Below are 23,948 nucleotides of genomic sequence, written 5' to 3' on the forward strand. Positions count from 1 at the left end.
GTGGAAAAACCCAAATGTCTATAAACTGATTACTGAATACACAAAAGTGGCATATCCACACAAAGGATATTAAAAAAAAAAAAACCTGTGCTAGACAAAAATTAAAAAATAATGCCCTGTATTTATATAACATACAACCTATTGTAAGATTTGCAATATGATCTTTCTGATCAATAAATACATTTAGGTTTTTCTCAACCTAGACCACTTTGATCCTATTGCATTTCCCTGATGTGTAAGCTTCAGGGGAACTTGTGGTTTGTTTTACCCATTTTCTATAAAATTTTAATTTGTATTCTTTGTGCTGTTACAGATTAAACTCAGTCATTGTTTGCCTAGGTCTAAAAGAAAAAGATTATGATATCATTTTCACATCTGCCAGAGGATGCAATAGTTCCATATTAGGAGGGTAGGAAGGATGGGACAATGGGTTTCGGAAGAGAGAAAGAATAAGATATGCTCATCTCAAGTATTATTATTTGGAATAATAATCATAATTTCAATCTGTGTTCAACAAACACGTTGAATTTCACAACATATCTGTAAGGCAGCTAAGTGATGCTGTGTCTTGTTTTGAAACACACGGTACAGTTATTAAACTGGTTCAATATTATCATAACTTAAATTGAGACAGTGCTTTCATTATCAAAGGGTTAAAATGAGAGTGAAAGTAAACAGTGGAGCCTTTTCAAAGGGTCATGAAGAAAAGAGAATTAGCTACCGAATTCAAAGAATTTCCCAAATACCTCAACTTTATAGTGGGGAGCAAGTAAGAACTGTTATATTTCTTTGTTGTTAGTTGCTGTCATGTCGATTCTGATTCATGGTGACCCCATGTGTGCAGAGTAGAACTGCACTATAGAATTTTCAAGGTTGGGACCTTTCAGGAGCAGATTGCCAGTCCTGTCTTTCGAGGCACCTCTGGGTGGGTGTGAACTGCCAACCTTTCAGCTAGTGGTGCAGTGCTTAATGCTTGCACCACTAAATTCCACATAAATTCTACTTGGAAATGACTCAAACTGATTGCACAATAGAGTTTTGTGGGTTGGATTGTGTCCCTCTGAAAAATATATTCAAGTCTTAAACCTTGTTGCCTGTGAATATGACCTCATTTGGCAATAATGTCTTTGCAGATGTAATCAACTTACAATGAGGTCTGTGATGATTAATGTCATGTGTCAACTTGACCAGACCATGATTCTCAGTATTATGTAATCATCCTCCATTCTATGATTTGATGTAATTATCCTTCCATTTGTGATTTTGCATAAGTAATATAATGTAATCACCTCCATGATATGATCTGATGCAATCAGCCAATCAGTTGTAAGGGATGTCTCCTTGGGGGTGTGGCTTGCACCCTATCTATCATCTGACTATCTATCTATCTATCTATCTATCTATCTATCTATCTATCTATCTATCTATCTATCTATCTATCTATCTATCTATCTATCTATCTATCTATCTATCTATCTATCTATCTATCATCTATCTATCTATCTATCTATCTATCATCTATCTATCATCTATCTATCTATCATCTATCTATCTATCTATCTATCATCTATCTATCTATCTATCTATCTATCTATCTATCTATCTATCTATCTATCTATCTATCTATCTATCTATCTATCTATCTATCATCTATCTATCTATCTATCTATCTATCTATCTATCTATCTATCTATCTACCTATCTATCTATCTATCATCTATCTATCTGTCTCTCTGTCTGTCTATCTGTCTGTCTACCTACCTACCTACCAACCTATATATCTATCTAAATACATAGGTGTTCTGGCAAAGGTTGTTTACTTGCTCTAGATCCTGTTTCTAGCTTGTCATCATTAGAGCTCTGATTCTTGGCAGTTGAGCCAGTGGCTGGTTGACGAACCTTCCAAATTTGGGACTTGCCAGCTACCAAAGCCCTATGGGCCAGCAGCCTGTGATCTGACTTGCCAATTCTTGGTTTGTCACCCCCTGCAACCACTGAGTCAGGAAAATCTTCCAGCGAACATCTGACCCATGAACTTTGGAACTGCAAGCCTCCACAACTGGGTGAGCCATTTCCTTGAGATTAATCCCTACTCTCTCTCTCTATCTGTATCTATACATATGCTTTGCTTGTTTCGCTTATCTAGGGGACCCATCCAAAGTCATTTGGTACTGAGAATGGTTCTAGAGAATCAAAAACATAAGGATGAGTTTTCTAAATTAACTCACTAGTCTGACTTGACTTGAAACAAAAAATAGTTACCAATGAGTCAACACGGACTCATGGTAACCCCATTTGTGTCAGTCAGAGTAGAAATGTGCTCCACAGGGTGTTCAATGGCTGGTTTTTCAGAAGTAGATTGCCAGACCTTTCTTCCAAGGCACCTCTAGGTGAACTTGAACTGCCACTCTTTCAGTTCGCAGTTGAGCACATTAACCATTTGCACCACCAGTTTAACTACTAAGTATTTTTTTTTCTAGAAATGTTATGTTTGCCTTAAGTCTCTGAGAATTTAAAAAACTCTGTTTCTGTGCCCTGCTCTAATTGTTCCATATGCTCTATCTCTTTGAGAGTAAGGTTTTCCATCTGTTGAATTTGATATCTCTTGTGGTTTTGAATTTTCTCCATATTTTGTAGTTTTGGTTCTGTGCTTATCTTGGGGCTGTCTTCTTCACTGCTTCCTGTATTTGTGCTGGGAGAGAGGAATGAAAGAGCACTCTGCAGTAAGAGCTTCTATGTCCAAAGCACTATAATGGTTTCAACACTTCCAAGAACAAATATGAACATGCAGGGAACAATGAAGCCTATGAGTGTTTACAGTGTGCAAATGTTTGGGGTTGGGGTGTCATGAGAAAAGAAGATGGTAAAGAAAACCAGAGAAAGGTGGAAGAAAGCAGACAGGTGGCATCCTCTTTGAAATATATACCTATAGAGATAAGTCAGAGTAATACGCCATCCTGATGCCTACCCAGGCAGTAGATGGAAAACTCACATGTGGTTTCTAGGGACATGGTTAAGTACTTGGCTGCTTTGTGAAAGACCTGGTGATCTACCTCCATAAAAATTACTGCCAAGAAAACCCTGTGGGGCAATTTTACTGTGTCACATGGCTTTGCTATAAGTCAACAATCCATTCAAAGGCACCTAAAAACAAGAACAAGAAAAACTCCTCTAAAGAAAAGCAGAATTAGCATCATTGAGAGAGAAGCCAACTCTGATGCCAGTTCTGTGGGGGTAAAGTCACTACTGTTGTGAACAAAGCTCTTTGTGAGCATGACTGCATCTGGCTCATAAGAGTTTTACTGAATAACCCATCCCAGCCTCATCATTGCCCATAAGCTATATCCATTGTTCCCACCTTTCCTCCTCTAGAATCAAAGAGGAGATTCCAGAATAATCATGGTGATTACTCAGGAGGCACTGTGCCGTGTGATTTATGTACATTATCTCTTTGAATTTACACAGCATCTCTGTGAATTAGGTATGATATTATACCCACTTTTTATTGGATAAAACCAAAATACGTAGATACTATGTAGCTCTCCCCAGGTCCAACAGAACCATGATTTAAACCTAGGCAATTCTGCTCCATTATACAATCCTATGCCATCCCAAACAAATGCAGTGCTTGACAGAAGAGAAGCTGATACAGGAGAAATTAAGGAATTTTCCCCAGGCTGTACTGATAACAAAGGGCAGACACCAGGTTAGAAAGTGTCTTCAGTTTTGACCTCTAACCCTAAGTTTTTAACAGGATCGTCCAAAACTGATACCAACCAAAAAGTGAAGGAGATTTAGAAATTAAGGCCTGATAATACAAAACATAGTTAAAGAAAGAAGGGCCCATGAAAGGTGTTCTTGGCGTAAGGGAGTTAGTTGAAATACAGAATTTAGGCTTTTTTTTTTTTTCCCTGTATCCCTTTATGGTTTTTCAGTCTCTTCAGGCTCACTCATGAAGTTACAGCTCTTCAGAGAAGGTAAGAAATGCTACCAAGTGTAGCAGATACTGGAGCCACCTATATTTGCAGAAGTCAGAATCACCATCCTGTGTTTATTTCCTGATAAAGGTCAGCACATCAAATAAGATACTGTATAGCCAGGTGACATGAAGTTAACCCCAGAACCAGCTCTTTGCTCCTTATTAGAACATAGTAAAAATTACAGGGTCTCACAGATCTCCAGTTACTCTTGATATAAACTTCGGACACTTTAATAATGATTATCTAGAATACCCCTAAATTGTATTACAACCAAAAGGAAAACATTGTCACTATATCTTTTAAGAGAAAAATATACATTTTATTTCATACAAATAAATGTGTTTATTTGCTCTGCACTTGAAATGATGACAAAACAATCATTTTAGGAAAACCTATCTTTGATATGTTTTCATCGTATCCAGCTTCATAAGTCAAAATTTTCAAAAGTATTTAGAATACAACTTCTTCTAAAGCAGTGAATGATGGCAATGATTTGCAAAACAATTTGGGTAAAAAACTAGAAGGTAGGTGGATAAAACCAGCTGAAAAATTATGTAAGGACTTGTTCAGATGTGAAATAAAAAGTTCTGAGGATGTGACTTTAAAAAATTGGTTATATGGTGTTTTGACTCATTTGAGATATAAAAAGGAGCCCTAGTAGCACAGTGGTTAAGAGCTCAGGTGTTAACAGAAAGGAGGTTGGCGGTTCAAACCCAAGAGCCACTCCTTGGGAGGAATACCTGGCATTGCAGCCTAAGAAACCTGCTGGGGCAGTTCTACACTATGCTATAGGGTTGTTAACAGTTGGAATGACCTGATGACAAAGGCTGTTTTTTGTTTTGTTTTGTTTTTTAGTCGAGGTAGGGAAAAAGAAATATACACTATCTAAAAAAAAAAAAAAAAAAAAACCATTAATCGTTCTTTTTTTCAAAACTTACACCAAGCAATGTATTTAACATGGATCCTTGTCCAATCAGACACTTCCTCAGGCTGATATTGGATGAAGATGAAATAAGGGCCAGTATTTTTTTTATATGCAGTGCTGCAGAGTTCAGGAAGGGAGGAATGGTGGACTAAAGGTCAGGGGTAAAAAAGGACAAATTATATGCTTATAGAAATTATCATTTTTACTTTTTGATGAGGCAGCTTATCAAGTCGCAGGCCAAAGGTAAACTCCCTAAGACAACTTTTTTTTCTTTTGAAGGAAATAGAAATCACAGGCAGAAGTATGGGCAGTAGAAGCAACAACACTCCTTTCCCAAAACCACTAAAAGGAAGAAAAACCCAACTTCCATCTCCACTTGCTTCTTCACCCACTTCAGCATAAAGAAAAGGGATGGTCTCACACCTCTGGCCTGTTAACTCTAATGATGAACAGGAATGGGTCACCCTTCCTGTATTTTTGTGAGTCAGAGTATTTGTGTTGGTCTGATTCCCAGCAAAGCAACTTCTTGTTCTCTTTTGCTGCCTAGAAAGGGATGGTGTGAGTGTGTGTGTGCAGGCAGTAGACTTTGATGTTTCCTTCTCCAGGGGCAGGATAGAGGCCAATGGCATATACAAAAAGCTCTTCTCAAGCAGGGATTCTTTCTTTCACAGGTGAAAAAATAAGGCACTATTGTAACACCACGAAGGTCCCTGGGTGACACAAATGGTTTGCGCTCAGTGACTAATCAGAAGATTGATGGTTCAAACTCACCTAGCAGCACCTTGAAAGGTCTGACAATCTGCTTCCATAAACATTACAGCCACGAATGCCCCATGGAGCTCAGTTTTACTTTGTAAGACATGGGATCGTTGTGAGTCAGAACTGACTCTATGGCAATGGTGTTTTTGTTGTTTTTTTTTTTTTTTGAGAGCACCCAAAGCTATTACAATTTTGGCACAAAGCTATCACTGTCTATTATTCAGTAAGGAAAAAAGAGGAAGTGTACCCATGTCTTTAGCCCCAAGAACCTTGCCTTACCTAAACGAAAAACCTCCCTTCCTTGAGGAAGACAACACCAATGTTTTTGGTAGACGGTGGTTATATATGAAGGAACCCTAGTGGCACAGTGGTTAAAGTGCTTGGCTGCTAACCCCAGGGTCAGTGAATCGAAGCCACAAGCCACTCCATGTGAGGAAGATGCGGCAATCTGATTCCAGAAAGCTTTACAGTCTTGGAAACCCTATGGGGCAGTTCTACTGGGTCTTATAGGGTCACTCTGAGTTGGAATTGACTCAGTGGCAGTGAGTTTGCTTTGGTTAGACATGAGACTTTAGTATTCATGCTCATTTTGGCACTAGCAATGTTTACTCAATGAATAAGTTGGAAAACCTGAATTTGAACTCAGATGTATCTTCCTGACAGTGAAGTTCATGATATCACTACTTTACATGTTCCTGTTGAAGGCTGATCACCTGGACTTTAGTTAAAAGTAATGACTACGAATTATGAGTTTGCAAGACTAATCATGTGTTAGCTAGTGCTTATCAGGGTCGGAGTCCTGGTGCTGTAATTGTTAAGCACTTGATTGCTAATCGAAAAGTTGGCAGTTTGAACCCACTCAGCCACTCCATGGGAAAAGGCTTAGCAAAATACATTATAAAGATTGTAGCCTAGGAAACACTATGAGGCAGTTCTACTCTGTCACAGGGGTCACTGTGAATCAAAATTGACTCGACAGTATCTAACAACACTTGTCAGGCACACCTAACTAAATAAAATTAATCTGTATTCTGTATTTAGGACTAAAAATGCCTATTAATATATCTTATTAACATAAATCTCAAAGCCTTTTATGTATCACAACTTAACTAAGTGTATTCTAAGGGCTAAACTCAGTGCTAGCCTACAGCACCAGCAGGTAGAGTTGTACATGTTGTACACTACAATCTCAAGAGATGCTATTCGCACACGTTGCAGCAAAAAAACCCAGTGTCCCTAAGTGGAAACTTTCAAGGCATTAACTTTATGAAAAAGAGTAAGTCAAAGTTGTTGCCGTCAAGGGATTTTGAACTAGTACTGAGCAAGTAGATTTCTTTGCTTATGAAGATACCTAAGGAAGGAATATGCAGATTCTGTTCACCAACTTTTGGATATTTCCATTTAATTCCTTATATCAAGGATTTTTATTTCTTTCAGATATTACTTTATCCAATCATGTCCCCTCACAGTCAGCATTCTTCTTCTTCATTCAAGAGGTGTACTAGAATGTCAATATTCAGAGAAGGGACTTTTCCAAATCTGAAGAGGGAAGTGAGGGGGGAAAAAAATAACAGAGCCCAGAACCTCTGCACAAGAAAATCATATTGGCATTAATGTAATGGGTTCCAATGGTCTCCAGATCTGTGTGTCTGATTCATTTATAAGGATTATGGCTCCCCTATGTCATTGTTTTTCATTGCAACTGAGTCTGTTCACAGCAACCTTAAGTATAACAAAACACTGCCCATTCCTACACCGTTTTCAAGATCGTAGGTCTATTTGAGTTCTTGTTTTGGCTATTGTGTCAATGGCCACTCATAACCACAACAAAAGACAACTATGCCAGGTTCACATAGTTTTTCCCCACACAAATAAAAAAATAAAAGCAACAACAATACTGGCTGACAAAATTAGAAATCTGTTGGCAACGTCTTTTAAACACACAGACATGATTGAAAAGCTTCCCTAAAAATTTACAAGTGAAACCAATGGTCTAAGAGGATGTACTAGCTGTCACCTTGGCTTTCTGACTTCCACAGGCCTGAACAGATATAATCCCCTGGCCTAGGGCTTGTGGTTATAGCTGTACCTCAATTTGAGATATGTGCCCTTGGCAAAAGGATTGATTTGAGCAATTGGGACCTAAGAGAATCTAACAGGGTCCTGAGGTAGGGGGACTGGAGGGTAGGGGGTGTTTTCTGGGCCAGCTCTTTTTCTCCCACACACTGGTAGCTTCTTTACTCCAATTCCATGTATATGTGACTCTCCATACAACAAGCTGAGAGGTTGTGGAAATGATTAGGCTGACACAGCACTGACCCTCCTAGTTTCTTTCCAATATGCATTTCTCTTGGATCCTCTGAAACTTGTGGAAATCCTCAAAGTAACCTATGGCTGCCAACCTAATCCATTTTCTTCTCAGTATTTCCTGGCTCTACCAGGCATTAAAACAGTAGGGGCTAACTCTGTGTGTGTGTGTGTGAGTTTCAAACTTTTTATGTCTTAACTGTAAGATATCGAATGTTTTATATCTAACTGTAAAGCCATTAACTACAAAATTCAGATCTAATCCTTAACTTGTTTTTTCCCAGCCACAGGAGTAAGCCTATCTGAATACCCATTGGTCTGCCCTTCTGGTATTACTGCTGGGTCCTGGGTTCCTTTCAGCAGCAACACTAATGACTAAAAATAAGAAGTGAAGAAGGGAATTATCTGTGAGGTAAAATTTGCTTCCCCCCCCCGCCTTTCTGGAAGTTTCTGTCTTGCATCCACAGAGTATTATACTTCTTTTAATGAAGTCTGTGTTGAAAATATGTTTGTAATTTAAATGCCTTTTGCATTATTACAATTTTACCACAGGAAATTCAGTGTTATTCTTTATACCATACACAATCTCTCAGACTTTCAGTGATTGCTTTCACTTTGTCTCATTTCAAAGGAAGCCTTTAGGATTGGGGGTCTTCTTAAGAAAGTGTAAGCCACATAAGGAAAGAAGGTCACTGTCATAAGTCCTCACTTTTCTGATTCTATCCTCCCTCCACCCCTACATAAGCACGTATAGACACACACACAGGCACATACAAACACGTGTGCAGTGCATGCAAGAGCACGTAACACCCTAAGGCACTTTCCAGAATGTAGAATATCTTACTACACATATTTTAGTAGCTGGGCTTCAAAGTGGCCCAGATAGAGCTGGACATCATTGAAGTGGGACAAATGAAATAAATAACCTTTTCACATTAAAAGAAACATTCAGTTTTACTGGCAGATAAGTCAGTTAATTCTTCCTAAGAGGGGCATTCTTTATCAGTTTTTTCTTCTGTTTCATTAACCTTCTTTAAATTCAACTTCAGACATTTTAAATTACAGCTTGTGGTTCATTGACTTAGCCACAACTTGGATAGGGAACTCGAGGTGTTATATAAACTAAAATTTAAAACCATGTAAAATTGCTTGTTTCTTTCCTGTGTAGTTTTAAAGGCTTTTATGTACTAATCTTTATATTTTCAGGTAAATATAATTATTAAATCATGTCTCAGTGTATCTGGTACATTGGTTATCTTAAGTCCTTCATCCCATCCCCACCCCCTAGCCCTCTCCTCACAGAATTCTGCAGTTGTCATCACACACTGGTTACAAGGAGTAAATGCTAATTTAGGACTAATACCCTGCTTGTTCCTGAATTGGTTACACCTACTTCCCTGATATAACTAGACTGTATTTCAAAGCTGCATTATTTTCATGTTGTTTCTCAGTCCATCATTCTCTGACATTTTTCTAGCACGAGGAACTTGAGATTTTTACAAGATGTTTCCTTAAAGAAAAATTTTCTTTCAAACTATAAACTCTCTAACTTGAATAAAATAAATTATGGACATTTTTTTTTACTTCGGATCTGGCCCACAGTGGATTTTCTCTTGGCCAAATGAGTAGAGTTGGGCAAACTGAGGCCCATTCGACTGTTGCCAGTCACTTGCTTTGTGTCTTTGAATAGGCCTTCAGCTTCTGAATCTTAATCCCAATCTACAAAATGAAGGTAAGATTTATTTATTTTCGGGATTGGCAATGATTAGCTTATTGGTCCGGTTGTGAGGATTTTTGTTTCCTTTATGTTGAGGTGTAATACATACTGAAGGCTGTGGTCTTTGATCTTCATTAGTAAGTGCTTCAAGTCCTCTTCACTTTCAGCAAGCAAGGGTGTGTCATCTGCATAACACAGGTTGTTAATGACTCTTCCTCCAATGCTGATGCCCTGATCTTCTTCAAATAGTCCAGCTCCTCAGAATATTTGCTGAGTATACGGTTTGAACAGGTATGGTGAGAAAATAGAACCCTAATCTACACCTTTCCTGACTTTAAACCACGCAATATTCTCTTGTTCCGTTTGAAAGACTGCCTCTTGATCTATGTACAGGTTCCTAATGAGCACAATTAAGTGTTCTGGAATTCCCAGTCTTCACAATGTTAATCATAATTTGTTATGATCCACAGAGTAGAATGCTTTTGCATAGTCAATAAAACACAGGTAGACATTTTTCTGGTATTCTTGGCTTTCAGCCAGAATCCATCTGATATCAGCTATGATATCCCTAGTTCTGCATTCTCTTCTGTATCCGGCCTGGATTTCTTGTAGTTTCCTGTTGATATACTGCTGCAGTCGCTTTTGAATGATCTTCGGCAAAATTTTACTTTCAAGTGATATTAATGATATTGTTCAGTAATATCGACATTTGGTGGGATCACTTTTCTTGGGAATAGGCATAAATGTAGATCTCTTTTAGTCATTTGGTCAGGAAACTGTCTTCCACATTTCTTGGTATGGACCAAGTGAGTACATTCAGCACTGCATCCATTTGTTGAAACATTTCAAATGGTATTTCATCATTTCCTGGAGCTTTGTTTGTCTCCAATGCCTTCAGTGCAGCTTGGAATTCTTCCTTCAGTACCATTGGTTCCTGCTCATACGGTACCTCCTGAAAAGGTTTAATGTCGACCAATTCTTTTTGGTATAGAGACGGTGTGTATTCCTTTCATCTTCACTTGGTGCTTCCTGAGTCATGTAATATTTTCCCCATAGAATCCTTCAATATTACAACTCGAGGCTTGAATTTTTTCTTTGGTTCTTCTAGCTTGAGAAATGCTCAGCGTGTTCTTCTGTTTTGGTTTTCCATCCCTAATAATTAGGGAAATGAAAATTAAGACAATAATTTCACAGAGATTTGTGAAACAAGAATCTGAGAAAACTATGTTTGAAGGAGTATAATATGGAATAATCAATCGGAATGAAATTAGTTTGACCCAGTAATTCTACATGTAGGAACTTGTGCTGCAGAAATACTTGAACATGAGTATATATGAGATGCATGGCAAGATGCTCCCTACAGTACCTAAATAGGTGTCAATCAGAGGACACATTTACCTCTAATGAAAGGGATAAATTATATAGTCCTTAAAGAGAATAGGCAGGTTGGTTACAGACAATATTGCTGAATGTTGTCTAGATCATATTGCTTTGTAAAAAAAAGTTTCAGAAATATTTTAAATACTGTGATAATCTTTTTCTTGAAAAAATGAAATGTATGCAAACTTGTATAAACATATAGAAATTCAAGGGATCCAAAATGGCCAAAACAACCTTGAAAAGAAAACACAAAGTTGAAATGGTTACATTTTCTAATTTCAAAACCTACAAATCTACAGTTATTAACCAAGACAATGTGGTACAGGGATACACAGATGTACAGATTATGAACTCGAACAGAGAATGCAGAAACACAGCCACACTTTTATGGTCAATTGTTTTTTCAACAAGAGTACCAAAATAATTCAATGTGGGGAAAGAACGGTCTTTTTAACACGGGGGATTGGAAACCTGAATATCTACTTGCAAAACAATGAAGTTCAACTGCCTATCTCAACCCATATATCAAAATTAAACATGTTGTTTCAAAGAGTAAAATCAAGAAAGTGAAAGCACACCCCTTCAAAGGGGGGAAGTATTTGCAAATCATGTATCTGATAAGGGACTTCTGAAAAGAATATATATCTTACAACTTGATAATAAAGACAAATAGCCAAAAGAAAAAATGGACAAATAATCTGACTCGACATTTCCCCAAAGAAAGCATACAAGTGGACAATGAACACATGAAACAGAATCATTACCATTCATCGTTAAAAATGTGTAAGTAAAATCACTAGGAAATACAACTTCACACTCACCTAGTTGACTATAATCAAGACAAATAATGGAAAGTGTCAAGAAAGTGGAGAATCTAAGGTAATAGTGGTAAATTAATTTGGGTAGAGATAGCAAGAGTGATGACACAATGTAACCAAGATCACTGAACTGTACATGTATAAGTTGTGAATGTGTGTATGATTTGCTGTGTCTATATTTTCTCCAGAACCCCTGGTGGTGAAGCAGAAAAATAAATATTTTTAAAAAGAATTAGAAAAAAAAAAAAAATGTGGAGAAAATGGAACCTTCATGCATGAACACATGTGGAGGGAAAGGATGGTAAGAGTGAGGGGTGATTGGCAAGGGGCACAGGATTTATTTGTGGAGTGACAAAAATGTTCTAACATTAATCATGGTGATGGTTGTACAACTCTGTGCATGTACCAAAAACCATAGAATGGGACACATTAAATTGAAGAATTGTTTGCTTTGTGAATTATATGTCAATAAAGATTTTACCAGACACAAAAAGCCTTGAATCATGATATCCAAAAAAATGTTGATGCAAATGTGTACTTACTTTGTCTTATAGTTCTGTGTCAAAGAGATTTCAATCACAAGTGGCCTCACACTCGCCAACGTTCTTAACGCTATTCTAAAATCAATCATATCACATGGGTGACTCTGAAATATTAGGTCATCCTTTCTTAGCTGTGTAATAACACTGATGATAAAAGGGACCTTAAGTACCCTCAGGCAACCACAAGGTCATCTACACTTTGCTTTTTCCACTTGGCATCCACATGCTCTGACTATTCATGTTATGTGTTTACTTTGACGTGTAAGGGTTATATTTTAACTTCTTGATTGATTTCTCCTGGGATATAAGCATGAGCAATGGCAGAAGGGAACAGATTTTTTTGAAAGAAAGATATTCATTTAACCAAGATGGCTACAAAATGGATTTCAGTTCTTCTGCTGATACAACTGAGTTGTTACTTTAGCTGTGGAACTTGTGGAAAAGTGCTGGTGTGGCCACCAGAATATAGCCATTGGATGAATATAAAGACAATACTGGATGAACTTATTCAGAGGGGTCATGAGGTGACTGTTCTAACATCTTCAGCTTCTATTCTTATTGATCCCAGCAAACCATCTGCTATTAAATTTGAAGTGTATCCTACATCTCTTACTAAAGATGATTTTGAGTTTCTTTTCATGAACTTGATCAGGAAATTGACATATGATCTGCCAAAAGATACATTTTGGACACATTTTTCAGCATTACAAGAAACCATTTGGGAATATTCTGACTGCCTTGAAAGGCTTTGTAAAGATGTAGTTTTTAACAAGAAACTTATGATGAAACTACAAGAATCAAGGTTTGATGTCGTTCTTGCAGATGCTGTTTTCCCTTGTGGTGAGCTGTTGGCGGAGTTACTTAAAATACCCCTTGTGTATAGTGTCCGGTTCACCTTTGGCTATACAATTGAAAAGTACAGTGGAGGACTTTTATCCCCTCCTTCTTACGTACCTGTTGTTATGTCAGAATTACCTGATCGAATGACATTCATGGAGAGGGTAAAAAATATGATATATGTGCTTTATTTTGACTTTTGGTTCCAGACATTTAATGAGAAGAAGTGGAATCAGTTTTACAGTGAAATACTAGGTAAGTTATGTTTTTAGTTGGTCGAAGGAAGTCCTAACTTTTCCTGTGCCTTTGAAGGTGTGTTTGTGTAAACAAAAAGCCAGAAGAAAAAATTTTTTTGTAAGTAAAAGATGAAATGAAAATATGAAATGATCTATCTAACTGACAAATATTTATAGAGAGCCTTCTATTACGGAATCAGTTACAAAAACCCAGTAGCTAATCTCTAGGACAGAGGACTCCCGAGAATCAGAAATGTCCAAATTAAGACACTTGGAATTTCTTTAATCATTTACATACCCATTTTATTGTAGTTTTTATCTTTAAAAAATTCATTTTGTATTTCCATGAATGTCTGGATGAACAGACATGCAGATTGAAGAGTGATACATATTTCTAGTATAACTACGTATGTAGCATTGGGAAAAATACTTGTGTAGCTCAGTTTTGTTATTTATTAACTAGAATATTTTTCCATAGTAACGTCTCAGGATTCCTTCTCAGTTGAAAGATATACTGGCTTTATGCCAGAGTCGAAACTTATAATTTGTTTCTACAATATTTTTTAATCTGCTAGCCAAATAGCCATAATCATAATAATATAATTCTATATAACTTGTGCCTAGTGGACCCTGAGGTTTCTAGGGATTTCACATTTCCTCACTAACTGTTTACAAATCACCTGTCTTACATGTCTCTAATGTTGTGGAGGGGTTGGCATATAAGTTATCAGTCTGAATTTTTTGTAAACTATGTCTCTGTTTAGAAGAATCCACAGTGAGCACACTTATCTTCATAATTTTTTGAAAATTTACGGAATTTACTTGCATACAGTTCTATTTAATAATGAAATACAGTTCAGCTCTTCACTTGAACTGAATGCCCTAGTTGGTACAAGGAATTGAGCCACACTCACAAAAACCTCAAATTTTAGTTGGGAAACTGAATGTCAAGGACTGGTTTGTTAATTTGTAGAAACTAGACTGAGTACTTCTGGGAAAGGTGTTTCCGTGGCTATGGGAGACTTAATTGATTGGGGAGTTCAAATTCCACTTGTTTGCATCTGTAGACCTGTTACATTTGCAGCTTTAGATAATGTAAATACATATTTAACTCTACATTGGCTTAGGTTTAATAACCGTTTATGGTGGTGGAAGTATTGATGTGACATTAGAGATGTTAAGTCTCCTCTCACACTTTTAAACATCTTTAGCCAACTATTGCAAGCTTCCCTGAGAAGATTACTTGGACATTCAGGTGTCAATTTTTTCAAGTTTCCTCTACTTTTTGTTTTTTCTTTTCTTTGCAGGAAGACCAACTACATTATCTGAGACAATGGGGAAAGCTGAAATATGGCTCGTTCGAAACTATTGGGATTTTCAATTTCCACGCCCTTTCTTGCCACATTTTCACTTCGTTGGAGGGCTCCACTGCAAACCTGCTAATCCCTTGCCTAAGGTAAACTTATTACACTTGGTTTAGTATTTTCAGTTGAAATGATTCTACTTTCTTCATTGAGAATGTTTGACTAAGTAAGAAAGATGTGAGAAGTGTGCTAAAGTGAACTACAAATTAGAAATTCATATATTTCCATGCCAGCAGAAGTATCTGAATATCATTACAATGGCAGAAATAAGTGGGATGCCTATGAGACTTTGAGAATAGTCTAATAAATTAAAGCCTTCTTTATTTAGCACATAAGAAAGTATCAGTCATTCACTGAGAGATTATTTTTAGAGTGACGACCATATTCCAGGTAAACTAGTGCTGGTTGGATAGAAACAGAAACTAAACAGACATGGTCCCTGCTCCCTCCCACACCCCACCTCATGCACACACATCTTATATTCCAGTTGGAAAAATAGAACCGAAGCAAATAGTAAACATACAGCATGAAAAGTGTTATAGTAAGGAAAGACCACAATGGTAAGGGAACACCCAGCAGGGATCATACAAAGTAAACCAGAGTCATTGATAATTAAGGTGAAGGGTGTGCAGGAATAGGTAGAGAAGGTGGGGGAAAAAGGAAGACAAAATTAAAGCAGGTATAATAGTAATGGCAGTCCCCAAGATCTCCTAATGAGCAGAAAGAGGAGGTGTAAAGAGGCAGATGATGTGGAAGAACTTAGTTGGATCCAGAAAGAGTTTGAAGCATCTATTAAGGGGATTGGGGAGCCAGTGGAAAGAATTAAGCAAGAGAGAGATATGAGCCAGGTTTCTCTTACAAAAGAGCCCTCAAGATGCAGTTACTGGATTGGATTGTGAAGAACCAAGACTAGAATGGTGGACCTTTTAGGAGATTGTTTCAGGCAATCAGGCACCAGATGATGGGAAACTAGAATGGTCACAGAGTGAACACTATTCCTATGATACTACCAACCTCATATGATTGTTGTAAGAAAATATTCATTAATACATATAAAACACTCCAAATGCCTCTGGCACAAAGTAATCCAAAAGTGCTATTGGCTACTGTAGTTATTGCTATTTTTGTTACTACTACTAATACTATTAATCATTTCATATGTCAGGCACTTTAAATATACTTCTCATTTAATAGGATTTGGTTTTCCAGTAGATCAAAATTATATTCTCTAGCAAAGTCCTAAAGAACAGATATCCTGTGATGATTTTAAAAGTGGATGTATACATCTTAGCAAACAGATGAGCAGATGAAAATGCTTAAATTCTGTTTTAAGGATTTAGGCTCTTCATCTGTTTTATAGCTAAGGGGAAGACCATTCCTAACCATTATAAATGGGTGAATATAAATGGGTGTTCCCAACAATATTTGCAGCCAAAGCCCAGTGTGTTTACTTGCACCCTTAGTTTACAGCATTGAAACCATTCACCATTTGAAGCCTCACAGTTTTACATCTTTGAGAATAAAAGGGATGGTTTAGCCTATCAGAGGAATTGTTTTCTACCGTATACCAACCCTGAAGGAAACCACAGTAAAACTCCCTTTGGGTATTTAAAAAAAAAAAAAAAAAAACTCACTCCACGGGATTTCCAAGGATGGGCTAGTGGATTCCAGCTGCTGATCTTTTGTTTAACAGCCATACATTTAGCCATTGCAGCACCACAGCTCCCCTTTGAGTATATGCGTGTCTGTAGCATAGCTGCGTGATAGAATGAACACAGAAAATGTACCCTGTGCATGTAATGAGTATAAAAAAGTTCTGTACACATAACAAAGACTAAAGAATTTCTGCTACTTGTATCTGAAAATTTCCATTAGTCTGAACTTACAAAATAATTCTGTCAGCATATAGGGTAATATTCCTTATGAAGGACAGCAAGAATAGATTTTAAATTACTCCTACACCTTTAAGACATAAATAAAAAGCAAGCATTCTTCATTGCACTAGTATGTAATCTATTAAAAGATCTGTTTTGTCTCTCTTCTTATTGGCAGCAACATGAAACTGAAATCTTCTTCAAGGATTAAAACTCAATAGTTATTTTGAGTGTAAATTGTTTAGACTATATATATAAAATGTCTTTCAAAGGGTGCAAATGCTGCAGTAAGATTAATAACTGTTTCTGCGTTCTAACCTTATTCATGGAGAATTTTCCCATTCATATGAAAGGAAAATGAGAGTCTTAGTAGAAGAAGGAAAGAGAGGAGGAAAGAGAGGATGAACAATAGTGTGAAAGTTAAAATAAATATTTACAGTGGTTATTATTTACATTGTAGAAACAAGATTTGAATCGAAGTCAATGATGTGAAGACTGTTATCCATTATTATAAAAAGTCCCCCATATCACTTGCTTTTCCATTAATTATTAGACTCTCAGATTATTTGAGTTTTTATCAAGAAAAGAAAGCATTTGGCAAAATGCATCAAACGATATACAAATAATTATAGCCTTTGACGTCATTATATACTTATATGAACCTACACAGACAAAAAAAAAAATAAGTGGTGCAGAATCAATCTGTATGGAAGTGTAATTTATAAAAGTAAACTGACAGTAATTTAAATTGAACATTTATGAGAGGTTAAATAACTTATGAGTATCCACACTATTGCAATCACTTCATCAAAGAATGCTTGATTACACAAAAACAATCATTATACAAGATGAGTTGGAAATGAAGAGGCAAATTGTTAAAAACAATATGAGGCCAAATTTATTATAGAAAAAAGGTATATACAGTGGGATTACAGTTTTCTAAATATATGTCATATGTATACATCAGAAACCCTAGTAGTATAGTGGTTAAGAACTATGGATGCTAACCAAAAGATTGGCAGTTTGCATCTACTAGGCGCTCCTTGGAAACTCTATGGGGCAGTTCTACTCTGTCCTATATGGTGTCTATGAGTGGAATTCACTTTACAGCAACAGGTTTTTTTGTTTGTTTTTAAATACATTTCTGCATATGGATAATATAAACACTAGAATGAATGGGAACAGAGTTTAAACACTTTCAGGATGGAATTTATGGGCAAAGCTTACTTTCTCTTTTACATTTTCCATTCTTACCCAAAATGTTTTGCAATGTGTTTGTCTTATTTTTATTCAGATATCACAAAATTTGGAATGAACCAGTACAAGTAAGTGATTAATCTATAAAGAAAAATTTTATTACTATGAAACTATCAGGGTCCGTCTTGTGCAGCAAAGGGAGCACAAGTCAGAATAATTCTCAAACGATTCCAGATGAACATGTCTTCACCAGAAACTCTATACAGTTCCAAGTGAGCTGCTCAAGTGGGTAACCAGATCCCTCCTGGAGAAAGGCCAGGCGTACCTCTCCCACTGGGGAGAGAGTGCTCTCCCAGGACACAGTGAGATGATAATGAAGGTCTCTTTTAGCCACAGTTCTGCACAGCACATTCAACAGGTACATCGGTTTCATAATATGACTTCAGGTCAAGAAATATCACAAGGAAGAAGCCGAGAAATATGGACATTCTGATATGTAATTACAAATGTGTATTTACGGATTAAAAATGGAAATTTTATGACTATTTCACAGCAATTCTAAACTCAAAGATTTTTGAATGTTAGAGAATCTTAACCTCTGGGCATTAAATGGTATATTAGAGGAATATTTGGGAAACTACGAGTAAGTTTAAGGTGTGAATAAAGGATTATGTAACTGAGAGAAATATACAATCACCCCCCACCATAACTAATTTTTCATTAGGTTTCACGGTCATGAAGTAAAATACTAATGACTACCAACTGAGAGATCTCTCCAGAAAACCTTCTGGAATAAACACATGTGATTTTGGTAGAACTATAACCAAACAGGTGCAGTCTAGTTGATTCCAACTCATGGTGACCTCATGTGTATCAGAGTAGAACTATGCACCATACAGTTTTCTTTGGCTGATTTTTCAAAAATAGATCACCATGGCTTTCTTTTGGGGCACCTCAAGATGGATTTGAACTTCCAAACATTGGTTGGCAGCCAAGCACAGCAATTATTTGTACTGATCTGGTGCTCCAGTAGAAATAGAACTATATACAATTAAAGCTGAGTTAAGATCCTGCTATTGTGTCTCCTTCCAAGAATATATACTAGTAATTAATAACTGTACGTGAAGAGGAAGTGTCCTTCTCAGTATTGCATAACTGCTTAATTTCATTTCGTGCTTATATCACACCCCATCCCCCCCCACACATTTACACAAATATACCTAATAAAGGCCATAGATCTCATATCACACATCGCCTTCCAGAGGAACTGACTGATTAGTGGTGTAAAAAAGCATTTTTTTTATTCTAATAATTTGTCTCTGTCAATGAAAATCCCTGGGTAGCACAAATGGTTCCACCTTGTGTACTAATCAAAAGATTCGCAGTTCCAATCTTCACAGTGGCACCACGGAAGAACGGTCTGGAGATCCCAGTCTGGAGATATGCGTCCTTAAATGTTACTGTGGAAATGGAAATTCTGTGGAGTTCACGAGTCAGAATTGATTCTACAGCAGTGGGTTTGGTTTTAGTTGTCAGTTCTTGATTTTCTCTCTTAAGTTGTTTCTGGCCAAATCTTTAAATGTTGTTCAGTGTTTTGTTGCTGGTCCATGATGAAGCAAATGCTATCTTCACAGGAAATAGAAGAGTTTGTCGAGAGCTCTGGAAAACACGGTGTTGTGGTGTTTACTCTTGGGTCAATGGTCACTAACATCACAGAAGAAAGGGCCAATACGATTGCATCAGCCCTTGCCCAGATTCCACAAAAGGTTAGATAATGATGGTGACCAACTACTTCTCTAGTCTGTTCAACTCTGTAAAGGTTCTAATGATTATGGAAATTTTCTGTGACTATTTTGATAGCCCCCCATTTGTTTGTCAGTGTGTCCCTACAGTGGGGCTTGAGTGTTGCTGTGTTGCTGGAAGCTACGCCACTGATATTCAGGTACCAGCAGGGTCACGCGTGGCAGACAGGTTTCAGCTGAGTTTCCAGACTAAGACTGACTAGGAAGAAGGATCCAGCAATCTACTTCTGAAAGTCTGGAATAAGTGAACATAAGTTAACTCCCTTCCATGTCATTCAAAAAATAAGAAAGAAACAGGTTAAAATGAAATTTAGGAAGTGAGAGCCAGGGTAACACATAGATATGAGAACATAAATATGTATATCATTGGGAATGCACACTGTTTTTTACACTAGGTATATGAGTGCCTGACAATGCCCAGATGCTTGAATTTGTCATCTCTAATCTCAATGTTTTCGGCTACCATGGGAAAAACATCATAATTACTTATTAGAGAATTACCAAGTTCCTTCAACTTTGTGTTGTTTTTTGATATAAAAATAAGTTCCTTCAACCTGAGTATTCCTGCTTACTTCAGTGTTTTAGTAGTTCTGATTTCTAGCATCTCTTGTTCTCATTTCCTCTGTCATAGGAAGGGGTTTGGCTAGGTGACCTTTTCATGTTTACAAAATTCTAACTTGCTATAACTTTTCAGTTCTATTCATGGAATAAAGTATTTTCTTCATCTTCATAGGTGCTGTGGCGATTTGATGGCAAGAAACCAGATACCTTAGGACCCAATACTCGACTCTTCAAGTGGATTCCCCAGAATGACCTTCTTGGTAAGACCAGAAAACAAATAATGAAAATATGGGTAGCAGCTAATCAGACGGATAAAGGTTAAACAGAAAATCAATTCTTGAGCATTTATTATAGAAGAATTTAAAAACTAAAGCATAAGTTCTATATATTTATTTTCTAGTTCTAGAGGGAAAAAGATGAAATATAATAATTGGCAAGTTATAATACACAGTCATAATCCTTTTGGCCAGAAATAAAAAAAAAAAAAATTTTTTTAAATTTATGTATCTATATTTCACATGTAATGATGACTCAAACAAGATTTTTAATAGCCTCCTGTATCATCATCCTAATACTCTCACCTCATACCTATTCTTTCCATTGCTGAAATGGTATTTCAAATGCTTCTGAACGATAAGAGCACCTCCTTTAGAACCAGTGAGCCCCACCCCCATTTTGTATAGGAAAATATCCACAATCTTCATCATGAAGTGATGAAATGTTTCATGATAAAGGATCACCATCCCTTCTTCTGAGTCCAGCACCACCATCATCACACTTCCTCCTGCTTGAACACACCACATATCAGACTGCATCTTTTTTTCTCACTGCTTCTCTAAGACAACATACTCTAATGTGTCCTCTTCTTTTGTTCATTTGTTACTTTTATCTAGAATATCTCCTTCAGCTTGTACACCTGACAATCTTCTATTCACTTTTCATGTGTCCAGGCACACATCATTTCGTTCATGAAGCCCTCATTTACTACTGCAGTAGGCCTAGTTGCTTCCTGCTCAAAGATCTAAAAACAACTTAAATAGAGTTTCATGGGCATGATCATCTGTTTCTTAGAAAACACTGCCTCATTGAGCTCCCTATATTTCCCATTTTATTTCTAAGAATTATAATGAATAATTTTGCTAAATTTCACCACTTCCTAGGTCACCCAAAGACCAAAGCTTTTATAACTCATGGTGGAGCCAATGGCATCTATGAAGCTATCTACCATGGGATCCCTATGGTGGGCATTCCCTTGTTTGCTGATCAACCTGACAATATTGCTCACATGAAGGTCAAGGGGGCAGCAGTGAGTCTGGACATGGACACAATGACAAATATAGATTTGCTCAATGCTTTCAAGACAGTCATCTATGACCCATTGTGAGTAGTTATAATAGGTTGTTTATTTTTGGCTTGGAGGGCGATGCTGGGGAAATAATATGTAAGAGGTTTGAGGACAATGAGAGGTTTGAGAACAAGGATGAAGTTTTGAAAAAGCCAGTAGGATGATGAGAAGAATTACTGAAGTTGGACCTGGAAGAATTACAAGGTGAGAACAAAGTTGAAAAGGGACCATGAATGTTAAAACAATACGACTCTGCAAGGCCCTGGAACTTTCTCTCAGCATGAGGCTCATTAATTCTTTTAAACTATTCTAAACTGTTTTAAGTAAATCAGCAAGAGACAATCAATCTCAAATTTCTTTTACATTTAATGCTTTCCAAAATGTCTACCCTAATATTTAGATCCCATTACCAGAAATGGTAAACAACAAAAACCAAACCAAACAAACCCATTGCCACGGAGTCGATTCCGACTCATACTGACCCTATAGGACAGAGTAGAACTGCCCCATACTGTTTCCTAGGACAGCCTGGTAGATTGCAACTGCAGGCCTTTTGGTTAGCAGCAGTAGCACTTAACCACCAGGGTTTCGTTAAAAAACTAGGGCTGAAAATGTATGCAATTGAAACCAGGAAAAATGAGGATATCAAACCAAACCCATTGCTGTCATAAATGTATGAAAAGTCTTAGTTCTTTTGGGTGTGATTATTTTGATTATATTTGGAAGATTTTTAAAATTAAAAAGGAATGGATTTGGAAGATAATCACTGTAATGTGGTGGTTGTTAAGTGTCATCGTTTCCCTTCCAACTTATAGCAATCCTGTGTACAACAGAAAGAAACACTGCCCAGTCCTGCACCATCCCCACAATCATCACTCTGTGCGAGTCCGTTCTTGCAGCCACTGCATCAATTCATCTCGCTGAGGGTCTTCCTGTTTTTTGCTGACCCTCTACCAAACACGACGTCCCGCTCCAGGGACACTTCCCTTCTGATAACATGTGCTAAGTACATGAAAGAAAGACAGTGTCATACTATAGCACTTTGGGATTCAGAGTTCATAAACCATATGCCTTTTTTCAACTCTTCTTGCTTGACCATAATCATTTGCAAAAGAATGAAACAAATATAATTGCAATGCCTCAAAGTGAAATGTTGAGGACTCTCCAGATTCTAAAATAACAAAACTAACAAGAACAACAACAATAATAATAGCAAACATTTACTGAGAGTCTACTATATGTTTGGAACAATCTAAGTATTCTAAAACTCCGTCCATTATTCTTCACAATAGTCAGATTAAAAAAACACTATCCACAGCTAGTTCATTTTAGCAAAGAAACAACTGAGGCACAAAGAGACAACTGGGGCACAAAAAGAATAAATAACTGCAGAAAGCAGACAGCTAGTGAGTTTCAGAATCAGGTTCAAACTGAGGCAATTCGCTTTCACACTTTTAACCACTCAATGACTGATATAAAGTCAATACCAATTCCTGACCAGCCTTGCCTGGACATGTCCCTGGACCTCATCATGGATCTGCCTCCAATATTCAGATAATGATATTATTTTGAACCTTGTGCACCAGATTCATTGACAATTCCTCACTGGATAATTCAAACTCTGCACACTCAGATGGTGATGTTTTTCTTTTCTTTTAATTTTTTTGTCCTTAAGACTTAGCACTTTCCATTCTCTATCCTAAAAATACATGGCCTACCCCAACTTCTTTCTTTCTTTACATCCTGAAATAATATGCATTCAACAAATTCTAACCCGTATACTAAAATGTCTATCATCATCTCAGAGGAAAATAATGCATTTTTCTTCCCATCTTACATGGCGCATATTTTTATGACCTTCATGCAAATTTTACTTACTGATCTTTTCTGACTTATTCTCTAAGTTGGTGTCTATTTGAATTTTCTTCAGCTATAAAGAGAATGCTATGAGGTTATCAGCCATTCATCACGATCAGCCTGTTAAGCCCCTGGATCTAGCCGCCTTCTGGATCGAGTTTGTCATGCGCCACAAAGGAGCCAAACACCTTCGCCCAGCCGCCCTCAGCCTCACCTGGTACCAGTACCACTCTTTGGATGTGATTGGGTTTCTACTGGCTTGTGTGGCAATTGTTAGTTTTCTTGTCATAAAATGTTGTTTGTTTGGTTTTCAAAAGTTTTTTAAGGCAGGAAAGAAGAAAAAGAGGGAGTAGGCCTCTTTAAGCAAAAGACTAACAGGCATGATAACTGAGAGCATTATATTTCCTTCAACCATTATGGTTCAAGTTGTGGAAAGATTCTGCTCCA

General features: G+C 37.1%; 1 protein-coding gene and 1 pseudogene across 5 annotated transcripts; one reads left to right on the forward strand and one right to left on the reverse strand.

Moving 5' to 3' along the window:
- Nucleotides 1–23,948, reverse strand: part of LOC126077127 (UDP-glucuronosyltransferase 2B31-like) — a 269,121-nt pseudogene that overhangs the window by 39,248 nt on the left and 205,925 nt on the right.
- Nucleotides 12,797–23,854, forward strand: LOC126077113 (UDP-glucuronosyltransferase 2B4-like). Of its 5 annotated transcripts, XM_049886124.1 has the most exons (7): nt 12,797–13,109; nt 13,461–13,520; nt 14,809–14,957; nt 19,571–19,702; nt 20,472–20,559; nt 21,460–21,679; nt 23,575–23,854. In XM_049886124.1, the coding sequence occupies exons 1-7, from the start codon at nt 12,797–12,799 to the stop codon at nt 23,852–23,854; spliced, it is 1,242 nt and encodes a 413-aa protein (XP_049742081.1). The 5 variants fall into 5 exon arrangements, with proteins under 5 accessions (XP_049742081.1, XP_049742078.1, XP_049742076.1 ...); XM_049886121.1 differs by having other exon boundaries at nt 12,797–13,524; nt 14,813–14,957; XM_049886119.1 differs by having other exon boundaries at nt 12,797–13,520.

The sequence above is a fragment of the Elephas maximus genome, chromosome 5 (assembly GCF_024166365.1).
Source record: "Elephas maximus indicus isolate mEleMax1 chromosome 5, mEleMax1 primary haplotype, whole genome shotgun sequence".
Lineage (NCBI taxonomy): Eukaryota > Metazoa > Chordata > Mammalia > Proboscidea > Elephantidae > Elephas > Elephas maximus.

Coding starts and splice junctions, on each gene's coding strand:
- LOC126077113 (XM_049886121.1), top strand. CDS start 12,797: ATGGCTACAAAATGGATTTCAGTTCTTCTGCTGATACAACTGAGTTGT. Junction 14,958..19,570: donor CTGCTAATCCCTTGCCTAAG/GTAAACTTATTA, acceptor CTATCTTCACAG/GAAATAGAAGAGTTTGTCGA. Junction 19,703..20,471: donor TTGCCCAGATTCCACAAAAG/GTTAGATAATGA, acceptor TCATCTTCATAG/GTGCTGTGGCGATTTGATGG.